This window comes from Nerophis ophidion, linkage group LG09 (assembly GCF_033978795.1).
Source record: "Nerophis ophidion isolate RoL-2023_Sa linkage group LG09, RoL_Noph_v1.0, whole genome shotgun sequence".
Lineage (NCBI taxonomy): Eukaryota > Metazoa > Chordata > Actinopteri > Syngnathiformes > Syngnathidae > Nerophis > Nerophis ophidion.
In genome coordinates this window covers 42557046-42579390 of record NC_084619.1, presented here as the reverse complement: position 1 = coordinate 42579390, position 22345 = coordinate 42557046, and the positions used below count along the sequence as shown (strand labels likewise).

General features: G+C 40.7%; 1 protein-coding gene across 7 annotated transcripts in view; it reads left to right on the top strand.

Moving 5' to 3' along the window:
- fbxw4 (F-box and WD repeat domain containing 4) overlaps positions 1-22345 on the top strand; it is a 184918-nt gene that overhangs the window by 75836 nt on the left and 86737 nt on the right. For 4 of the 7 annotated variants that reach the window (XM_061911017.1, XM_061911022.1, XM_061911016.1 and 1 more), the window contains 2 exons: positions 900-965; positions 2442-2537. The exons of 1 other annotated variant lie outside the window; for it this stretch is intronic. In XM_061911017.1, the coding sequence (XP_061767001.1) occupies positions 900-965; positions 2442-2537 (162 nt within the window). The remainder of the gene's footprint in view (positions 1-899; positions 966-2441; positions 2538-22345) is intronic. 2 more of the 7 variants (XM_061911019.1, XM_061911020.1) reach the window with 1 other exon arrangement.

Below are 22345 nucleotides of genomic sequence, written 5' to 3'. Positions count from 1 at the left end.
ATGGCGCTGGCTGCTGCGAGATCATTACTATGAAAAAATGACCGAGAGGAAAGCGAGAAATAGTTTTTATTTCAACAGACTCTCGCGCCGTACTTTCCGTCAAAACTCTAAAGGCCGACTGCACATTTCCTATCTTCACAATAAAAAGCCCTGCTTAACGCGGCCTGCGCTAACAAAATAAAGAGTCTCGGAAAGCTGGCGTGCACAAGCGATCACTTGTGCACCCCAGCTTTCCGAGACTCTTACTTAGTTAGCGCAGGCAGCATGAAGCACGGCTTTTATTGTGAAGATAGAAAATGTGCAGTCGGCATTTAGAGTTTTGACGGAAGGTACTGTGAGTCGGTTGAAATAAAGTGTTTCTCGCCTTCCTCTCGGTCATTTTTTCTTAATAATGCTCTCGCAGCAGCCAGCGTCATCTCACAAGACCCTGGGGTGCTGTGAATGTCAATAAAGTGACGTCTTGGTGAAGATTGATGATCGCTACTTTTTAGGTCTATTTTTTTTAAATCCTGGCTGGCAATCGACTGACACATCCCCCGCGGTCGACCGGTAGCTCGCGATCGACGTAATGGGCACCCCTACTCTAGAAATAGATAGCCATATACTGCACATATATTCAAACATATATTACGGGCATTAGTGTCATATTAATTTTGGACCTGTAATGATTAACTGAACACTTATTTACTGTTTTTCTTGTATTTCTGTATTAAACTGAAACTAATAATTGTTTTAGATCTGTGATAGGCAGAAATAAATCAGCAGCACTACAGGGACAGTCCACTTCATTATTTTCAATGACTCAATTTGAATGCATAAATTTGTAGGCCTGCTCAGGTAAAAATATGAGTGCTTTTGTATATTTACTGATATGTAACAGTCTTTGTGTTTGTGTGCAGCTCCTTTGTAACTGGCACTGCATGTTGTGAGAATTCGTCCCCTCTTCGCATCTGGGATGTTGAAAGGTAAGGTGATGAGTTTTCAATGAATGAATATAAATGATATCCATAATAACACAAGCTGGGTATTCTGTACTATATTTTACTTTCTATACTATCTATAGAAATTCCCCTTAATTGCCCCTACAGGTATATTGCAGTGGGGGCGTGGCTAGGGGCGCGGTCAATATGAGATTATAAATGTGACATGATCATTTTGATTTGCAATGATGCATATATTTTTTTTAGAAATGCTAAACAAATCAGGGGTCGGCAACCTTTAACCACTCAAAGAGCCATTTTGACCAGTTTCACAAAATAAAGAAAACAATGGGAACCACAAAACTTTTTTGAAATTTAAAATGAAATAACACAGCGTACAAAGTTTTTTTTTGCTTTGTGCTATGTATAAACCAGGGGTCTCAGACACGCGGCTCGCACCTTTATATGAAAATGTAATAATAGTGCGGCCTGCGAGTTTTTAATTGAATGCCGCTTGACAACATCACAATTGCCAACCATCCCAATTCATCCGGGAGACTCCCACATTTCAGGGCAACTGTTCTCTCGAATGTCTGCTGATTTTCACCCAAACGACATTATTAAGGGCGTTCTGTGATGACATTGCGCTTAACACACTCTACAAACGTAACAAATAGCTTGTCAGCCTATTTACATATTGTATGTGGCTTCTCCAGACACACGTAAGTGACTGCAAGGCATACTTGTTCAATAGCCATACAGGTCATACTGAGAGTAGCCGAATAAACTACTTTAACACTCTTACTAATACGCGCCACACTGTAAACCCACACCAAACAAGAATGAAAAACACATTTCGGGATAACATCGTCATTATACACTGGTGGTAGCGGGGGTGTATAATGTCGCCCGGATGTGTTACGGATGCATGAGATTCTGGGTATTTGTTCTGTTGTGTTTATGTTGTGTTACAGGGCAGATGTTCTCCCGAAATGTGTTTGTCATTCTTGTTTGGTGTTGGTTCAGAGTGTGCCCCATATTAGTAAGAGTGTTAAAGTTGTTTATATCACAACCCTCAGTGTAACCTGTATTGCTGTTGAGCAACTATGACTTGCAGTCACTTGAGTATGGTAACGGCAGCCGCACACTCCATGTGACCGGCCGGCACTTGGTTAGCATGGTATGAGGGCGCACGCGACGGCATCTTCTAGGGAGCATTAATGTTATTGTCATCACGGCAAGCCCTCAACATTGTTGTCCGGATGGAAATCTGAGAATAATATCCTCGGGAGATTTCAGAAAGAGGCTTTGAAACCCGGAAACCTCCCGGAAAAATGGGGGGGTCGGCAAGTATGCAGCTGAGCCACATCAGAGTGATCAAAGAGCCGCATGCAACTCCGGAGCCACGGGTTGCCGACCCCTGAAACAAATGTATGTGTAAATAAAAACACATAAGTGTTATTAGTTATTAATAATAACATCGAAAATATTCATATTAATCTTTTTTTCTTTTATCACCAGAATCACAATCATCTTTAACACAAGGAAATTCACTGGAGTAGACTGGGCTCTCTTTTTTTCAAATTCAATTTCAATTGTTGCTGATTGTTGTAAAAGGTAACACAGGCTACACTTTGTTCTGCCCTGTCTGAATGTTCTGATTTAGTTTTGCCAAATATGTAAACAGTCCTTTGAATTAAATCTGAAAAAATAACTTAAGGTGTTCAGTTCATATGCTTCACAAATAAGTCACTTTAAAACTAACAGCTCTTCTGAAAGTACAATATACATGTATATCCACATGAAGTGCACATACATGCAGTAATCAGGTTGGATTAATAAGATAATAAGGAATAAAATGAAAAAAGCAATAAAATTATGCAGTATGAAGGTTGAGCTCAATTGTTGCTCGATTAATGGTAACATACAAGTGGCTAGCTAATAGACAAACTAACTGAAATTAGCTTTGCCAATCGCAGGAAACAGATTGATAATCTTCCACACTAAAATTAAACTTAATGGACAATTTGCAGTCTCCAATGAAGCTAACATGCATATTTTTGGAATGTTGGGGGGAAACAGTAGTGCCTGGAAAAAAGCCACACACTCAGAGGGACAAGTGCAAACTCCACACAGAGACATCCAAACGGAGGTTCAAAGACACGCGGTGTAAAGTTAGACTTTATTGACGGTAGTAATTCCTAAAGATTTAGGGTAGTTTACACTGGCTGGAGGCAGCCCGGTGAAACAGGGGTTAGTGCATGTGCCTCACAATATGAAGGTCCTGAGTTCAATCCCGGGCTCGGAATCTTTCTGTGTGGAGTTTGCATGTTCTCCTCGTGACTGCGTGGATTCCCCCCTGTTATTCCAGCTTCCTCCCACCTCTAAAGACATGCACCTGGGGATAGGTTGATTTGCAGCACTAAATTGGGCCTGTGAATGTTGTCTGTCTATCTGTGTTGGTCCTGTGATGAGGTGGCAACTTGTCCAAGGTGTACTCTATCTTCCGCCCGAATGCAGCTGAGATAGGCTCCAGCACCCCCCGCGACCCCGAAAGGGACAAGCGGTAGAAAATGGATGGATGGACACTGCCTGGAACAAGAAATGCATTAATTAGCTTAAAATACCTTTCTCTTCAACTTTCTCTCCTTACTTTTGCTGGGTTTCAACTTGTTTAGGTGCACGACCAGCTGTTGACGCGCTTCTGACAGGTGATGTAGATGCACTTTTTAAAAAAAAAAAAAAGCAATGAGGAACTTTTTTATCTTTGACTTGTTTTTCAAGCTTATTATGGCCAATAGTACGTAGATATTAGACATACATGGTATATCCATTCATACAATATATAATTTACATTTGTTTTCATGTTATAAAAAGTGTTTTTAAAAAAAAGAAAAAAAAAAAAAAGTTACTTATTTTGAAGGTGTGGCGGCAGTAATTTTGCCTTAGCATTGTGCCACAATCGTTTACAAGTTGTCATCTGCATCAAGTGAGAAAAATAGGCGCACACGCCAGTTTCCGTCCCTGTCTGCATTAAAGTAAAATAAATTCTGATCAACAAAACAATACTGAGAGAAAAAAAATGCAATTATAATCACTTTTATTTAGCACATCAAAGGTATGTGCAAACTGACAGTTACACCAACAGCTGCAGGATTAGTACCGCCACTGCAAATTGATGATGGACGTATGAGAATCCTCCATCCTACATGTGTGTCAAGGTGACACACACACATATTTGGACTGACATAAATACAAAATATTAGACATATCGTTCATTGAACAAAATCCTAATAGATGTTGTACGGCATGCTGGGTGACTTAAATGTAAACTATGAAGTGAAGTGAAGCGCTTTTCTCTGGTGACTCAAAGCACTTTACATTGTGAAACCCAACATCTAAGTTACATGTTTAAACCAGTGTGGGTGGCACTGGGAGCAGGTGGGTAAAGTGTCTTGCCCAAGGACACAACGGAAGTGACTAGGATGGCAGAAGCAGGGATCGAACCTGGAACCCTCAAGTTGCTGGCATGGCCACTCCACCAACCGAGCTATACCGCCCCACTGCACTTTTTTTGGAATCATTCACAATCTTTATGTAAAGCAACCACACATATGTTTTTTTCTTTTTTCTGAGTGTTCAAACTAGTAAATAAATGTGATCAAAAGTTCACTTACAATGGAGCCCTCGGGAGTCACTCTATTCTGCCTATAAAGAGCTTAAAAAACATCCAAAAACGTCCATCAAAGTTTTATATACATGCTGTAAGTATTTCCAGTATGTAATGTAGTATTGGTCACATTCATAATAACATGTTATATTTACGTACTTTGCTCATTTTAAGCATATAGCGGTGCATACTTTTCCTTCGACAACGTCACTAATTACTACAGCTGCAGACTTGAGGAAGTGACAAGACGTCACTTCCTGTCAGTGGAAGAGGACGCAAAGAAAAAGGCTCCGCTTTTGTTACCGGGGCTTTTGATAAGTTTGAATAGTTTTGACCACTGATTTGTGATCAGAGCCACAGGAGAGTTACCTGGCATCTTGGAACGTATTTTGGTCCGTGGAAAGGCACTGATATGCTAAAATAAGGCAAGTTGGAAGAGCCGTTTGCCTCAAGCCAACGGCCCCTTACTGCAATTTAAAGCAGTTGCCTAGCAACCATAAGCTACATGCTGACACCTCAAATTAATCTTTGAACGGCGCAAGGTACGAAATTGTTGAAATAAGTTGAAAGTGCTGCAAGACGCTAAAGTAACTGCCGTCAGAGAGCTAATAGAAGAGACTCTGACGTCAGCGACCTACCGCCATGTCAAAATCTAAAAGGAAAACTCAAATCCCGAAACCTTCGGTGTTATCTGAATCAAATTATTCTCTGGACAAAGGACACAAGGGGGTGCAAGGTTTGATGTTTGACAGAGGCCATGAGAGGAATCAAGACGTGATTCTAAAAAAAATTGTCCATTAGATAGAAAGAGCACGAATAGAACACAAAGTAGGTCTGGAAAAATCTATAAGAGAAATTAAAGAAGCAACAACAGAATACAAAAAGGATCTAAGAAGTCTGCATGAAAATATAGAAAGTCTGCAAAGGCTGAATAACAACATAAGAAAGGACTTCCAGGAAATGAGCCGATAAATGAGGACTCTTCAAGAAGAAATTATTGCAGTGAAATGAGACAACAATATGCTGAGGAATATCATAGGTGAAATAGATCAGGATAAACGAATGAATGATATCATTGTGACAGGGTACTGAATTAAACCAAGATCGCACGCGAAAGTTGTGAATATTGGAGGTGAACTAAATGAAATGGATATTGTCTCAGCTGAACAGCAAGTGGTAAACTTTCTGCAATCAAAGGAAATTTAAATCAACCTTAAAACGATCAAAACATGCATTCTACTGAATGGAAGAAAAAACAACACCACTCCAGTAATCCTCATGAAACTCGTAAACAAATAATCTAAAATGGGATTGTTGAAACAGGAAAAGAAACTGAAGGGAACAAATGTGTACATGAATTAGCGTCTCACCGAACGTAATGCTGAAATCGGCAAGAAAGCACGCGACTTGAGAAAGCATGGAAAAATTAAGGGAACTTGGAGCGCCAACTGTAAAATCTACATCAAACTAAATGGCGGTCCAGATGCAACAGTACTTGTTGTCCATGACATCAAGGACCTGGACAAATGTTAAAGTTTACACTGCTTTCCCAATGACGACGATAATGGATTCTGACAAAAAACAAACACCTAAATTCAACACCAACAATCGTATGTTCCAAGAGACCACTAAACAAGAAGACCTAGATTTAGGTGTGCATCCACCAACACTTATAGAGATTATTGAAACAACATCAAAGATTGTTGAATAAAAAAATATGGAACTGAAAAACTTCTGCAACAAAGATCACAAAAAACGGAATTTGGAAAATGATACAGATCCAGACACACATTTTTTTCTCCCACATTAGAAATGTTTTTATTACACAAATGAACAATATAACAGCAACAAACATTGTCCATGGAAACAACTCAGTAGAAAGCAGAGAAAGAACAATCAACCATGGATGACAAAATGATTAAAAAAGGTTTGTAATAAGAATACAATATATAGAAAATTCATAACACGAAGAACTACAGAGGAAGAAAATGAATACAAAAAGTATAAAAATAAAGTAACGTGGAAAATAATATTACATTCAATTATTAGACAGGAATAAAAACAATATGAGAGCAACATGAGGCGTCCTTAATAGCATTATTAAAAATGGCACTTAGAGGGATTACCCCCAATACTACTCAGACCGAAACAAAGATAATGACAACATGAAGGAAGTAGTTGAAAGCTTTAACAATTATTTAATAAATATTGGACCAAAATTGGAGCAAAGGATTCCAGACGCAGTTTCGACTGAGGACTTGAATGACACCATAGTTAAAAATCCCAACTCAATGTTGCTCAATAATGTGACATAGGAGGAAATCGTGGACAAAATGCAAATCCAGGTCTTCAATAGATTGTAATGGAATAGATATGGAAATGACAAAAAAAAAAGGTTATTGAAGAGATCTCAGGACCATCCACCCATCCATTATCTACCGCTTGTCCTTTTTGGGGTCGCGGGGAGTCGCTGGAGCCTATCTCAGCTGCATTCGGGCGGTAGGTGGTGTACATCCTGGACAAGTCGCCACCTCATCACAGGGTCAACACAGACAGACAACATTCACACTCACATTCACACACTAGGGCCAATTTAGTGTTGCCAATTAAAATTAATGGTGTCAAGACCATTATTGTATATTAGTAACCTATTATTTCCAACAGGCAAATTCCGAAACAAAATGAAAATAGCTAAAGTTGCACCAATTTATAAGACTTTTAGACAAACACCAATTTTTTTTACAAATTATGGACCTGTTTCTTTACTTCCACAATTTTCTAAAATTATTGAAAAACTGTTCAATAACAGATTAGAGAGTATCACAAACAAAAATAGAATACTTGCTGAGAACCAATATGGATACAGAGCTAATGTTTCAACTTTGATGGCTTGAATTGAAATTACAGAATACATTACCAATGCAAAATATAGTACAAAATGTTCAGCAGCAGTGTTTATGGATCTAACCAAAGCATTTAACACAATTAATCACAATATTTTAATCAAAAAACTAGAACAGTATGGCATCAGAGGGTTGGTTTTAAACTGGATAAGAAGTTACTTAACCAACAGGAAACAATGTATGAAGCTAGGCGAACACACTACAAAGCTAAATACATCCTGTGGTTCCCCAGGGATCAATACTAGGACCAAAATTGTTCAATCTTTATATAAATGACATTTGTAAAGTTACAAACGATTTAAAGTTAGTATTATTCGCCAATGATACAACAGTGTTTTGTTCAGGAGAGAACACACAGAAGCTAATACAAATAATAACAAAAGAAATGAACAAATTAAAAATATGGTTTGACAAAAACAGACTAACCTTAAACCTCAGTAAAACTAAAATAATGATATTCGGTAACAGTTGAAGGGAAAGTCAAACACAAACACAAATAGACGGAATAGAAATTGAAAGAGTAAATGAAACAACATTTCTAGGTATAATGATTGATAAGAAAGTGAAATGGAAATCTCATATAAAAAATGTACAACATAAAGTGGTAAGAAACACATAAATAATGAATAAAGCAAAACATGTTCAAGACCAAAAATCACTCTATGTTCTCTACTCTTATTGTGCAGAAATAGGCGGAAATAACTACAAAAGTACACTTTGTTCATTAATTGTGTTACAAAAAAGATCAGTTAAAATAATAAATAATGTTGGATATAGAGAACATAAAAACACTTTATTCATTAAATCGAAAATACTGAAATTCCACGACATAGTAAATTTGCAAACAGCTAAAAATGCAAACCACAATCTGCTATCCAAGAATATACAACAAATCTTCTCAACAAAAGAGGAGGAATATAATCTTAGAGAAACATTTTATTTAGAACATTTGTACGCACGTACAACACTTAAGACTTTCAGTATATCAGTATGTGGAATTAAATTAACCAAAGAAATCAAACAATGTACTAGTATGATCCACTTCAAGAAAGTCTTGAAACTTAAAGTGTTTACAAAGTACAAAGAAGAACCATGATAAACATTCTGAATTTATTTTATCCATCCATTCAACTTCACTAATTATTATTTATTAATTTTTAATGTTATTTATTATTGAATTTATTGTGAATAAATTGAAAACAGGAAGTGAACAAAAGTTTTCACAACTGCTATGTAAAGGAAAAGTGGTAGGATTAGATAAGCTCTGCTTCTTTCTACTCCTTTTCTAGTATGTTGAAAAGAGAAACTGGAAATTATGATGTATCATGTTGTATGCATACATCTTCAAAATAAACACAAACTCAACTCAACTTCATAACTGACAACAAACATAAATAAACACCACTTATTGTACAATGTCTCACTGGGATGACGACTGCTAGGCTGTTGATATGTTCCTGTTTGTATAAAGAATGACTCAATCCTCACAAAGAAAAAAGGGGGGTGGAACTAATCGCCTTTTCAAGTCTTTCTTGCCATATGAATTGAAGGCCAAAGTTGTGTCCTCGTTCTTCTAATATCAAGGTGAGAAGCATTATTTATGCTCTAGAATAAACTTTCACAAGCTCAGAGGAGAGGAAGCAGCTCACCAGCCAATGAAGTCAACATAACAGCACAAGCTATTTAACTGTCTGTGATCACAGCCAGGCTATAAATAGTGTGTCTGTGTTAGTGCTTTGAATCATGGGGGGGTAGGGGGGAATGGGTGTATAATGTAGCCCGGAAGAGTTAGGGATGCACGGGATTCTGGGTATTTCTTCTGTTCTGTTTATGTTGTTTTACAGTGCGGATGTTCTCCCGAAATGTGTTTCTCAATCCTGTTTAGTGTGGGTTCACAGTGTGGCGCATATTAGTAACAGTGTTAAAGTTGGTTAAATCACAATCCTCAGTGTAACCTGTATGGCTGTTGAACAAGTATGCTTGCAGTCACTTCCATGTGATTGCAGAAACCACATTCAACGTGTGACTGGGCTGGCAAGCCGTTAGTCCAGGTTGTAGAGGGCGCTAAAGACAGTGTCATCATAACATGCCCTTGTTATTGTTGGTTGGGTGAAAATCAGCAGATATTTGAAAGTATATTTGCTCTCTAATTCGGAAGTCTCCCGGGAAAAATGCTTTGGCAAATGTGCTGCTGTCAAGTGTCATTCATATATTTAATATTCATATTAAGTTGTGACCTCTGCTTTATACATAACACAAAGCAGAAAAAAAACTATGTATGCAGTATCATTTCGTATTAAATTTCAAAAGTGTTTTGTGGCTCCCATTGTTTTTTTATTTTGTGGAATGGGTCAAAATAGCTCTTTGAGTGGTAAAGGTTGCCAACCCCTGAAAAAAAACATCTTGAAGGATGCATTTTTCGCGTATTGACTACATGAGTGCAACCTCTCTACTATGAGCGCACCTTTCCGGGGCTAAAATAAAAGGAAGAAAAGTGGTTTCGAAGTAGATGGACTGCACGAGTCCAACTGCGTCTAAAATGCCCATACATGTCTCCTCCATGTTTGAAAACAACATAATGCCAAAGGTAGGAGCATGTTAACATGAATGTGCAGAACATGATCAAGTGCTTCCTTGGTATATGCCTTGTATAGTACACACAAATGTAAATAAGCTGGTCTGGCCAAGTTTTTAGTCGTACAGGCAGTGTTAGTAGATCACACAAAACACACCCACTAATAGTGGAGCTGCACTGACAGAAGGCATTGTACACCCTGGACAAGTTGCCACCTGATCGCAGGGCCAAAACAGATGGACAACCATTCACACTCCCATTCACACGTGGGCCAATTAACTGTATCTATATAACCCTTGATCACAAGTTTCACTAAAAGCTTCACAAACTCACAACGACATCCCCTGATTCAAACCCACATCCGGACAAGGGAAAACTCAAAAGACTCAAGCTGGGGGAAAATTATAACCTGACAAGGGATGACAGATGTCGGGACCACCCCTTCCAGTGTAATAGTGAAGTGAAGTGAATTATATTTATATAGCGCTTTTCTCTAGTGACTCAAAGCGCTTTACATAGTGAAACCCAATATCTAAGTTACATTTAAACCAGTGTGGGTGGCACTGGGAACAGGTGGGTAAAGTGTCTTGCCCAAGGACACAACGGCAGTGACTAGGATGGCGGAAGCGGGAATCGAACCTGCAACCCTCAAATTGCTGGCACGGCCACTCTACCAACCGAGCTATACTGCTCGGTTGGCTGCAATGGATGTCGTGTAGGTATATTTATTGAACTGTAAGAATGAATCGATAATGTGAGAGTACTGTCCATTTAGAAGCCAACAGACAAGTCCTAAGGAGATCTTCTTCCTGGTTCACCCAAGTCAGTTACACTAAAACGCCCACAGCTGTGCATGGAAGAGTGATCCACCATACACGGGTGAGGTTGGTCCTCATCCAGACAGGTATCCCTTCATAAATGATCCATGGCCACATGCTATCCTCTACCGGCAGAGAGTGGGGGACTGAGCCAAAAAAGCTGCAGATCAGCTGGTGTAAAAATGGGTGTATAAAGCAAGAGGTAATGGAGTGCATACCCAAAATTACCTGAAAAAAAACCCCAAACGGACAAATGTCCAACAAGTAGGCCACTATAATATTCATCATGAGACTTTCAGCACGTCATGCTTGTTATTACGACTAGATATATGTTTGAGCTAGCTGTGTCCAAACAAAACATGACACGTGGCCCAATACTTGTCTATGCCTTCACAGATGTGTAAGTTACCCATGCCTTGGACACTAATATACCCCCATACCATCACAGATGCTGGCTTTTGAACTTTGCGATCATAACAGTCCGGATGGTTCATTTCCTCTTTGGTCCGGAGAACACGACGACCACAGTTTCCAAAAACTATTTGAAATGTGAACTTGCCAGACCTCATAACACTTTTTCACTTTGCATCCGTCCATCTTAGATGATCTCGGGCCCAGCAAAGCCAGCGGCGTTTCTAAGTGTTGTTGATGAATGGCTTTCGCTTTGTATAGTAGTTTTTACTTGGACTTACAGATATAGCGACCAACTGTAATTACTGACAGTGGTTTTCTGAAGTGTTCCTGAGCTGGTGTGGTGATATCCTTTACACACTGATTTTGCTTTTTGATGCAGCACTGCCTCAGGGATCAAAGGGCATAGGCTTTGCTTTTGATGAAATTACGCGCCGTAGATGGTGAAATCCCTAAATTCCTTTCAATAGTTTGTTGAGAAATGTTGTTCTTACACTGTTCGACAATTTTTTTCGACACAAAAATTTCGGTTCGGTACGTACCTCGCTTTAGAGGTCACGGTTCGGCTCATTTTCGGTACAGTAAGAAAACAACAAATTATACATTTTTTCGGTTCTTTATTTTCCAAATTTGTAAACAATGGCATAACATACATTTTTGGGTTATTTATTTACCAAATTTGTAAACAATAGCATAACATACATATACACACAGGGTCCATTGCCAGGGTTAATGTGGTCAACATATATAAAATGAAAATCCATAGAATACAACAGGTATCACACAGATATTAAATATCTATGATTTTAGTTGATATGTCATCCTTTTGAATGTAATTGCTGCTTTACATTTATTAAAAGTTGCCCAGCCTAGGCCTATGCGATGAGATTCAGTGGCTATAAACGGTAAGATAAAGGTTTGTGTTGTATGTCATGCATTTGATTTTGGAGACATTAATTTTTCAACCACCTTTGGCTGCATATTTAGCTAGAAGAAAAATTAATCTGTGTAACTTCTGACATGAGTTACTTATGACAGCAATGTCATCTGAGAAGCTCAGATTAGAAAGTGTGTGGCCACCGATCGACAAGCCAGATGAGCAATCATTTTCAACTTAAAACATGAGTGCTGCAATGACGATACAGAATAGGATAGCAGAAAGGACATAACTTCTTTAAACAGTACATGTTGTTTCATATCCATTAACCTATGCATGAACTGCTGTGGGCTTTCCTTGTGGTGTTGCTTTGCGTTACTCAGTTCATGAAATGATGTGTACTACTTTTATCCCTAAGATGTGCCCTCAGAAAACGCTTTAGCACATTTACAGTCAAGCTATCTTTAGTGATAAGCATGTCTTTGAATGTACCAGGCTTAATTATCTTGAACACTGTTCTTATAATTTCACTTTCAGTGAACCCTTGAGCTAGACCTTCATCAATCTGTTTGCACAGAATGTTGAAATTTATACTGTATAAGAAATTTGACCACTATGAATGTTGTACTCTCTTCTAGGCAAAAATGCTGCAGCATCAGTCAATTCTACTTAACCAGTTACAGGATTTGCACTTCTCGGCATTGCCGTTAAATTATATACCACTAATGCTATTACTACTGGTTATCTCTGCGTCATCTTCATGAGGTGCCTTATCTCGATCTTGTGCTGTTTTTTTATGTGGCACTTGCAGTTCATCAATGTGAACCAAGGAAAGTAAGCAGGCGGGCCATTCGTTGGTCCTCCAGCTCCTTCAGTTGTTTACTTCAAAGAAAGTCAACAATGAATTCGAAAAGTTCTACGTTGGATGCTTCCAACCCCGACAAGTCTTCTTCCACGTCATCTTTGCATGAAACTGCAAGCTGGTATAGCAGGTCAGTGCTGGCAGTACTGGTGAGCTGATGAATTAAGTGCTGGATTTCCAATCGCAGGTCTCGGACAGTAGCCATCTCTGGACTCCTAAAGTATGTTGCTCAGTTCGTCGGCTCAGGAAACATGCAAACAGGATTCTGTTGTTCTTTTATGATAAGCACTTGCCACTAGTATGTGCTAATTCCAGATGAGCGGCCAAATTATACCATATTGCCAAAATAATTAAACCACCCTTCCAAATAATCAGGATCAGATGTTCTAATCACTTAGCTCGGCCACAGGTGTATAAAATCAAGAACTTAGACATATAGACTGTTTCTACAAATATTTGTGAAAGAATCGGCCGCTCTTAGGAGCTCAGTGATTTCCAGCGTGGAACTGTCATAGGATGCCACCTGTGCAACAAATCCAGGAGGGTAAATTTCTTCGCTCATAAATATTCTAAAGTCAACTGTCAGCTTTGTTATAAGAAAATGGAAGAGTTTGGGAACAACAGCAACTCAGTCACAAAGTGGTAGGCCACGTAAATTGACAAAGAGGGGTCAGAGGATCCTGAAGCACATAGAGCAGTGAGGTTGCTGACTTTCTGCAGTCAGTTGCTACAGAGCTCCAAACTTCATGTGGCCTTCCAATTTGCCCATGTACAGTACACAGAGAGCTTCATGTAATGGGTTTCCATGGCCGAGCATCTGCATCTAAGCCATACATCACCAATTCCAATGCAAAGCGTCGAATGCAGTGGTGTAGTGCATGTCACCACTGAACTCTAGAGCAGTGGAGATGCGTTCTCTGGAGTGATGAATCACGCTTTTCCTGGCAATCTGATGGACGAGTCTGGGTTTGGAGGTTGCCAGGAGCATGGTAATGCGACAGTGTGGATGTCAGAGTTCTTTGTGGCTCGTTGGGATGGATGACCCGGCACACTTCTCAGGATTTACAGTGTCTTTTATGTCAAGAGCGGGAAAATAAGTAAATAAGTCGGCCACGGCCATCAGCTTGGAAGTTGTGGGGTTGCAAAGCGAGATACCAACAGGTGAACCGCACGTTGTCATCCTTCATGCGGTGGAGCCACTGGAGGGGTTTGTGGTCCAGGCAGAGGCTGAAGGAGTACCCCAGCAGGTAGTACCGAAGGGCCTCGACTGCCTACCGGATGGCGAGGCACTCCCCATCCACCGTGCTTTACCTCGCCTCCTGGTCTGAGAGTTTCCGGCTGATGTCGACGCCCTTCACCCGCTGGGGCAGCACCGTTCCCACCCCCCTGCCCGACGCGTCTGCCTGCAGATAGAAGGGGATAGCAAAATTAGGCATGTGCAGGACCAGCAGAGGGCTGTGTTTACCTTCTCGAACACCTGCTAGCACTGTTCTGTCCACCAGACCAGATCTGGAGCACCCCATCCGGTGAGGTCAGTCAGTGGGCTGGTCAGGTCCGCAAACCGGCGGATGAACCTACGGTAGTTGTCCGCCAGTCCCAAAAACTGCCTCACCTCTTTTTTCGTCTTGGGGGGTGGACAGGCTGCAATCGCCGCTGATTTGTCGCGTGGGCGGCCGTACCTGACCCACGCCGATGTTCGTGCCAGGATGGTCTCTAGGAACTGCTCCAGCAGGATCAGCTCTTTTATTGAGTTATTGCTCTCTCTCGGGTGCAGCCACCGGGTCTCTGCGTCTCGGAGCTGCTGCCCAAGCACAAATGGGCAGTCCCCTGGCCCCAGCCGCAGCGCCCTGAACCAGCGTTTTGCTCACAGGTCCATGACTTATTGAATTTCGTTTTTGCTGGAGCTTGGACCCTCCTCCCAGCTTTCTTTAATTACTTCCAAAACCCCGCGCGGCTTCCTGCCGTATAATAATTCAAAAGGAGAAAATCCTGTGGAGAACTGCAAACAGTAGGGGCTCTAACCATTTATCACAATTTGGTTTGTCCTTGGGCGTAAACTTGCAGATCATGGTTTTCAGCGTTTTATTTTGCCATTACACCAGCCCGTCAGTTTCTGGGTGGTATACGCTTTATCGTGCGTGACATAAAGGACGTGCCCTGGTCAGTCAGAATCTCTTTCGGGATTTTGACTCGGGAGGTGACCTGAAACAGTGCTTGGGCTACACTCTTTGCGTAGATGGAGCGCAGCGGCACTGCTTCGGGGTAACGAGTTGCGTAGTCCACCAGGACTAGCGCAAAACAATAACTGCATATGCTCGGTTGGAATGGTCTGATGAGGCCCATACCAGTTCTTTTGAAGGGGACCTCCATGAGTGGTAATGGGCGCAAGGGTGCCTTGGGGGTAGCCGGCAGGTTAACCAGCTGGCAGTCAGGGCTGGCAGCACACCAGCGGCGCACGTCTGCCCGGATGCCCGGCCAATAGAATCGGACCATTACCCGATTGAGTGACATATCATACCCCATGTGGCCAGCTATGGGGTTGAAGTGCGCCGCCTGGAAAATAATTTCCCGGCAGCGTTCAAGTGTCACGGTTCACTCGGTATAATTTATCCCTAATGATTGAAAAATTAGGAAATACCCGCACTTTTCCCAGGCGCACTAGCTGACCGTCAATGGAAGCCACCTGGTCCCAGCTGCCACAGCCGGAACCGGCGTCGGTGGTCCTCTGCTGTACTGCCATCCGATCCAGTATCACCCTCCTCAAGTCCAAGAAGTGCACCCGTGAGGCCGCCGGTAGGCTCAGCGCTGCCCGCTGCGCTTCCCCTGCCAGCAGCGGTAGAAAGCGCAACCCCCATTCCTCTTCAGGCCACCAGCACAATGCCGCCGTGGCCTCGAAGATATCAAGGAAGGCCTGGGGGTCTTCGGTCTCCGCCATGCGTTGCATGGAGTCTGATGGACATAGTGGTTATGGAGAAGGTTGAGGGGGAGTTGGAGCTGTTGGTGCTAAAATCCAGGTCCTCAGCTTGCTTCAAGGCCTCCTCGCTGTTTGGTACTCAAGACAACTCCTTCCACAACTGCTGGAGGTCCGACGGACACATCGTGGCTGGCAACCTTAGTCGTTCTCATCATCGCTGGCAAGGTGTTTTCTCTTCTCTGAGGTTCATCCCAGTTAGGTCTCTGGAACAGGTCTGGGATCCGACTTTGACCCTGACACTCTCAGTGGGTGGAAGGGAATCTGGAGTGGCGGCCTGTCATCCTCGAATCTGCACAGAGGAACTGACACAAATTCTGCGTCTTTTTTATTTTATAATTACTTTTTTGGTCTCACGCTGATTCCTCCTTCCGAGGGGGCTGCTGGTCCTGGGAAGGGCCGATCTGTATCTAGCTTACGGGGTAAAAAATTCAAAAGCACAAAAACAGTTTTATTCAGGGATATTCAACTGATCATTAACGCTAATGGCAACTTGTCAATCAAATTCAATTTGGTCTGAGCACAGATTTTAGCCAATTTGTTTTGATGTTCTGGTTCATCCTTTTCAACATTACCTTGGGACTGAGGATGAACCTATTTTCTAGTCCGAGAGCCTTTTCGACCAAGGCTAAGCGAGTATTTATTTTTAAATGGTTGCCGTTGTTTAACCTAATCTTTTTGGGGAAACCATGTCGGGGTATTAGATCATTTACAAAACATTTAATTACTGAATTGGCATCCTCTGAGGTTGGGGTTGCTTCCGCCAACCACTGTAATTATCAGACATAGTAGTTATAGTGGTAGTAGTAGTAGCACTTTCAGAACCATCCAAGAAAAAGAAACGGCAGCTGATAGTCAAGCGCAGAGCCAAGGACAGGTCATGTTTGAGGTCAGGGTTTGCTTTTGCAATAGTAATGTGATATTTTACAACACATAGTGAATTATTGTGGCCTCAATAATTCACTGAGTAGTTTATTCAATTTAGTCTTTATATGATAGGACAATGCACAGAAACATTGTTCAAAAACAGATATGCTCTCTACCAGATTATATCTAAATAGCTACTTTCCATCTGAAGTCCCTGGCTACCCAAATTAAAGAAGTACAAAAATCATGCAATAAAATTATGACACTAATTAATCATAATTAATCATTTTTAAATATATTAATAATAATTAATAATTAATCAATAAATAATAATAATATAGCATGTAATCAAATTAAGAAAAGTCATAAAATGCTCTTTCATTGACACATACTTAATATCCAATACAACCACACCTTATTTACATCATCACATAAAGACAATACATGCTCTTGTTCACGTCTGTCATCATTTGTAAAAACTACCATGATTTTAACAGACACACCTCACAATTTACAACAAAAATGCTCTCATGGATAAATATAATGCACACTCAGTGGATTTGTCAAACATAATGCCCACCTTAGTGACCGTGTGAGCAGTTTTGATTGCTCCAAAGCCAATTTTTTACTTGAATTTTTCTATTCCTTTTGATATAACAGGGAGAAGGCTAATTGGTCTGCACTTGTTGATGTCTTGTTTATTTCCTGATTTATGGATTGGGATGATAGTAACAGTTTTCAATGTGGTAGGGAAAGTGTTTTCTATTATTGATTTGTTTATTAATGTTGTTATAGGAGCAGTAAGACTATCTTTATGCATTTTTAGGAAGAAAGTGTCCAGACCGTACATATCTAGACATCGTGAGTTTGATAGTGCAGGGAGGATTTTGTTTACCTTTGTTTCTTTTGTAAATTCTAAACTTAGTCCCTCCTGAATAAATGCCAATTCTTTGCACTGATTTTGAGGGACTTTTTATTCAAGGTTTGTGCAGACTGGATGAAATGTTCATTAAAATGATTATTTATGTCCAGACTGTCTGTGATAGTACCACCATTGATATTTAATGTTATAGTGTTGTTTCTTGTTTGCTCTTTTCCAGTGTCAATGGTTTTCAATAACTGTCTGATGTTCCCTTTTGCAGCTTTGATTAATTCTAAGTGAAAGTCAGCCCTAGACTTCCGCACAAGCATTGTAACTTTGTTCCTCAAACTTTTAAAAATCATACAATCCGTATTTAGACCTGTTTTAATTGCTCTTTTGAGAGCTGAGTCCCAATTTTTCATTAGAATCCAAATTTTTTTATCAATCCAAGGTATTTTTATTTGAGCACTTTTCTTTCTGGGTTTTGTTTTAGTGTATTTAAAGATGATCTCTTTGGCGGTTGGCGACAAGATGGAGTAGTCGCACTTTTTCACGCTCCCGCAAATTTAACTTCTACTATTCAGTATAGCTTGACTGATTGCAGTAACTGCTACCAACGTTTTAATAGTACTAATACTTTACCGCGCTGAACAAGAAAATGTCCAATAGAGCCAAAAAGAAGGAGCAAAAGAAGGAGGACTTGGCGGCAATTACCATCATGGCTACGCTAACTACAATGCTAACGGACCACAAAACTTCTCTCTCGTCAGAGTTTAACACTGCCTTTTCCAAACTCAACACAACGCTAGATTGTGTTCAGTCCACACTTCTGGAACACCAGAAGCGCCTCTCCTCACTAGAACTGTTTGCCGACACGACCAACCAGGATATGCTGGCTATGAACACCAAGCTAACATTTGTAACCGAGGAGAAGGCGAGGCTAAAAGCTAAGCTAATAGACTTGGAGAGTAGAAGCCGTCGGGACAACATTAGAATTGTCGGCGTACCCGAAAGCATTGAAGGCACAAACCCAACAACGTTCTTCTCTTAATTGCTGGTCAGGAGCTGGACCGTGCCCACCGCTCGCTAACAGCAAAGCCAAGCCCCGGTGAGAGGCCGAGAGCTGTCGTGATATGCTTCCACCGATTCCAGACGAGGGAGCTGGTGGTGCGGGAAGCTCGGAAACGCAGAGGCAAACCAATGAACTAGGACTAACCGATACACATCTTCGAAGACTACTGCCCTGAAATACTGGAACAGCGGTCCGTGTAGCGGGACGTCATAAAGGATCACTACAACCTAGGCCTCAAACCCGCCCTCCACTACCCGCCTAAGCTAATGGTTTCAACCAAGGATGGAAAGACACGACGACTCGCATCTCTCAAAGACGCCCAAGACTTTGTCAAGTCCCACAATCAACGCAACCAAGAGCATGCAAGCGAGTAATCTCAGTTTGTATGACTTTAATGAAACTTTGTTTGATACGATGTGACTACCTCAAAATGCATGGCGGGACGGCACTAGCTTGGCTAACTACAGCCGTGTCTGGAGGCTACACTGCTGGCACCAACCTTAACGCATGTGCCGGGCCTGCTCTATCACGTTTAACCATGCCAACGTAACGCTAACTCTAGGCCTGATCTGGATTTTACATTTGTGTGGTCACTCATTGGATCCACTTTCATTCAATTTTTGTTTAACCTTTCAGCTAATATATTATGCTGACATTCCAGATCTAACATGTTAAATTTACAATTACTGTCATTAGGGTTTAAACAACCATCAATATTGTTCATTTTATTTTATTTTGTTTCATCGACGTTCAAATTTTTTTGTCTCCCCTTTACATGTATTTATCATGTTCTAATAGATACATATTTCACAGTGGTTTATCTTTTCTATTAATAATATTATTTGACCTAATTGCTGATCTACTTATTTCTTAACTGGTTACTGTTATTCCATATCCATAAGGGTATACATTATTTATATATGTACTGTATGTATGTATGAATATATATATATATATATATATATATATATATATATATATATATGTAAGATAGCCGCCAGCGCCCCCCGCGACCCCGAAAGGGAATAAGCGGTAGAAAATGGATGGATATATATATATATTTTATATATATATATATATATATATATATATATATATATATATATATATATATATATATATATATACGTGACACCACTTACTTATACTTTATTTGACTATATGCCATTTGAGTTGTTCATATTTTATAATTTACTTTTCTTGCTTTCTGAAGTTGTACTATGTTTCTCAAAGGAATATATTGCAGTTTTGATGCACTTTAAAATGTTCGGACTCAGTTGGAGCCAATCTGTTGTTTTCGGGAGGTGGAAAAACCAGAAGCTGATATGGATACGTCCATGCAGGCGCAAGGACAGCGCACTGCTGTGAAAAGGACACTTTAGGTTCAGTTTCGACAATGGGGTTCTCAGGTCCTGGGACGATGGTCCTGTAGATGGTTGCCAGGTGTAACCCACCTGGCATTGTTGTATGTTGTTGTGTCTGTGAGTATGTGTGTGAGCTTGCTGTGTTTTCTATACATATATGTGTTTATTGGTTTGTTTATCACCTCATTCATTCCTCTCACTTGAGGCTTCTGTTTTATCCCCTCTTACTAGTACTCTCTGCAGTTCCCAGTTATCGTGCATCAGCTCCACTCCTGATCTGCTTGTACTCATGAGCCCATTCTGCTCTCCTAGTTGGACATGGTGAGAAAAGACAAGCACCAGTAATACACTCAGATTTGTTTCATGGAATGTGAGGGGTTTGGGGAGCGCCACTAAAATTGGGAGGGTCTTGACCCATTTGCAACCCCTCAAAGGAGATATATTTTTCATTCAGGAGACCCACCTTCGCAACAGAGAGATTTCACGACTTAAAAGAGACTGGATCAGCCATATTTTCCATTCAAAATTCAACGAAAGGGCCAGGGGCACAGCTATCCTTATTCGTAAAAATATTTAATTTGAACTTAACCAAACTATAGCAGACCCTGCTGGCCGTTATATTATTGTATCTGGAAAACTGCAAGGCACCCCTGTCATACTCGCTAGCGTTTATGGACCCAACTGGCATGACAATTCGTATGTGACTAAATTGTTTACATCATTTCCAAACATAGGAAATCATTTTATTATCATGGGCGGGGACTCCAACCTGGTGCAGGACCCTTTACTGGACCGATCATCTAACAAACTGGCTTCCTTATCTAATTCAGCTAAAACACTGGATACTTTTGCTAAACAGTTGGGTCTTACAGACCCGTGGAGACATGCCTCCCCTACAATTAAGCAATTCTCCTATTTCTCCCATGTACATCACACTCGGATTGACTTCTTTCTTCTCGACAATAGACTACTTTCCAAAATCAAAACATGTAATTACCATAGTATTGTAATCTCTGATTAATATGGACACACAACATAGACCCCTTAAACAATGGCGATTCAACTCAACCTCAATAGCAGAAGATCATTATAGGAATTTCCTCCACGATCAAATTAAGTGTTTTTTCAAACTTAACGATTCACCAGAAATTGGAAGAGGTATACTATGGGAGGCATCTAAAGCCTATATTAGAGGTCAACTTGTATCTTTTGTTTCAAATTTAAATAAGACAGAGACCATTCAAATCAATGGCATGCTCCGCAAGATTAAGGATCTTGACGATAAGTACGCTTTAAACCCTGACTCGACACTATATAAAGAACACCTTCGCCTACAAACTGACTTTGACCTTATGTCTGTCAATAGAGCGAAATTACAACTACTCAAATCCAGACAACGATTTTTTGAATCTGGGGAAAAAGCTGGCAAGCTCTTAGCCCACCGGGTCAGGGAGGAAGCATCGTCGAGGCTAATCACATCTATTCGCTCTAACTATATACTGATACAGCTAAGACAAATGAAATATTTGTCGCATTTCATACAACATTATATACTTCAGACTGCCCCCCTTCTTCACATGAACTATTTAATGATATAACATTCCCCCAGATAGAACATGGAGCTGCGAGGGGCCTGGACCAGCCCATTAGTGTCATTGAGATCACAGAAACCATCAAATCTTTCCAAAGTAATAGGTCGCCTGGCCCGGATGGTTTCAGTGCAGAATATTATAAAACTTTCTCCAGTGTTCTTGCTCCGGCTCTAAGAGACATGTATAATGAAGCATTCCTGTACCATCGCCTCCCAGAACCCTTATCGAGGGCCACCATTTCTCTCATACTAAAAAAAGAGAAAGACCCCCAGCTTTGCAGCAGCTATAGACCAATGTCGCTCTTAAATGTAGATTTAAAAATTCTGTCCAAGTTTCTTTTCCCTACCGGCTCCAAAGGGTGATTGATGTTTTCCATCAGCTCGTTGGATCAAAACATTATCTAAACATTATCCATTCGCCAAACCACTCGACCCCGGAGGTGGTGGTGTCCCTCGATGTGGAGAAAGTCTTTAAAGGTATCACCCGGTCGAACACGTTGCACAAAGTGTCGATTTATGCGGACGACTTGCTCCTATACATCTCAGATCCTGCTAGCTCACTCCCAGTAATCTTTGATATTT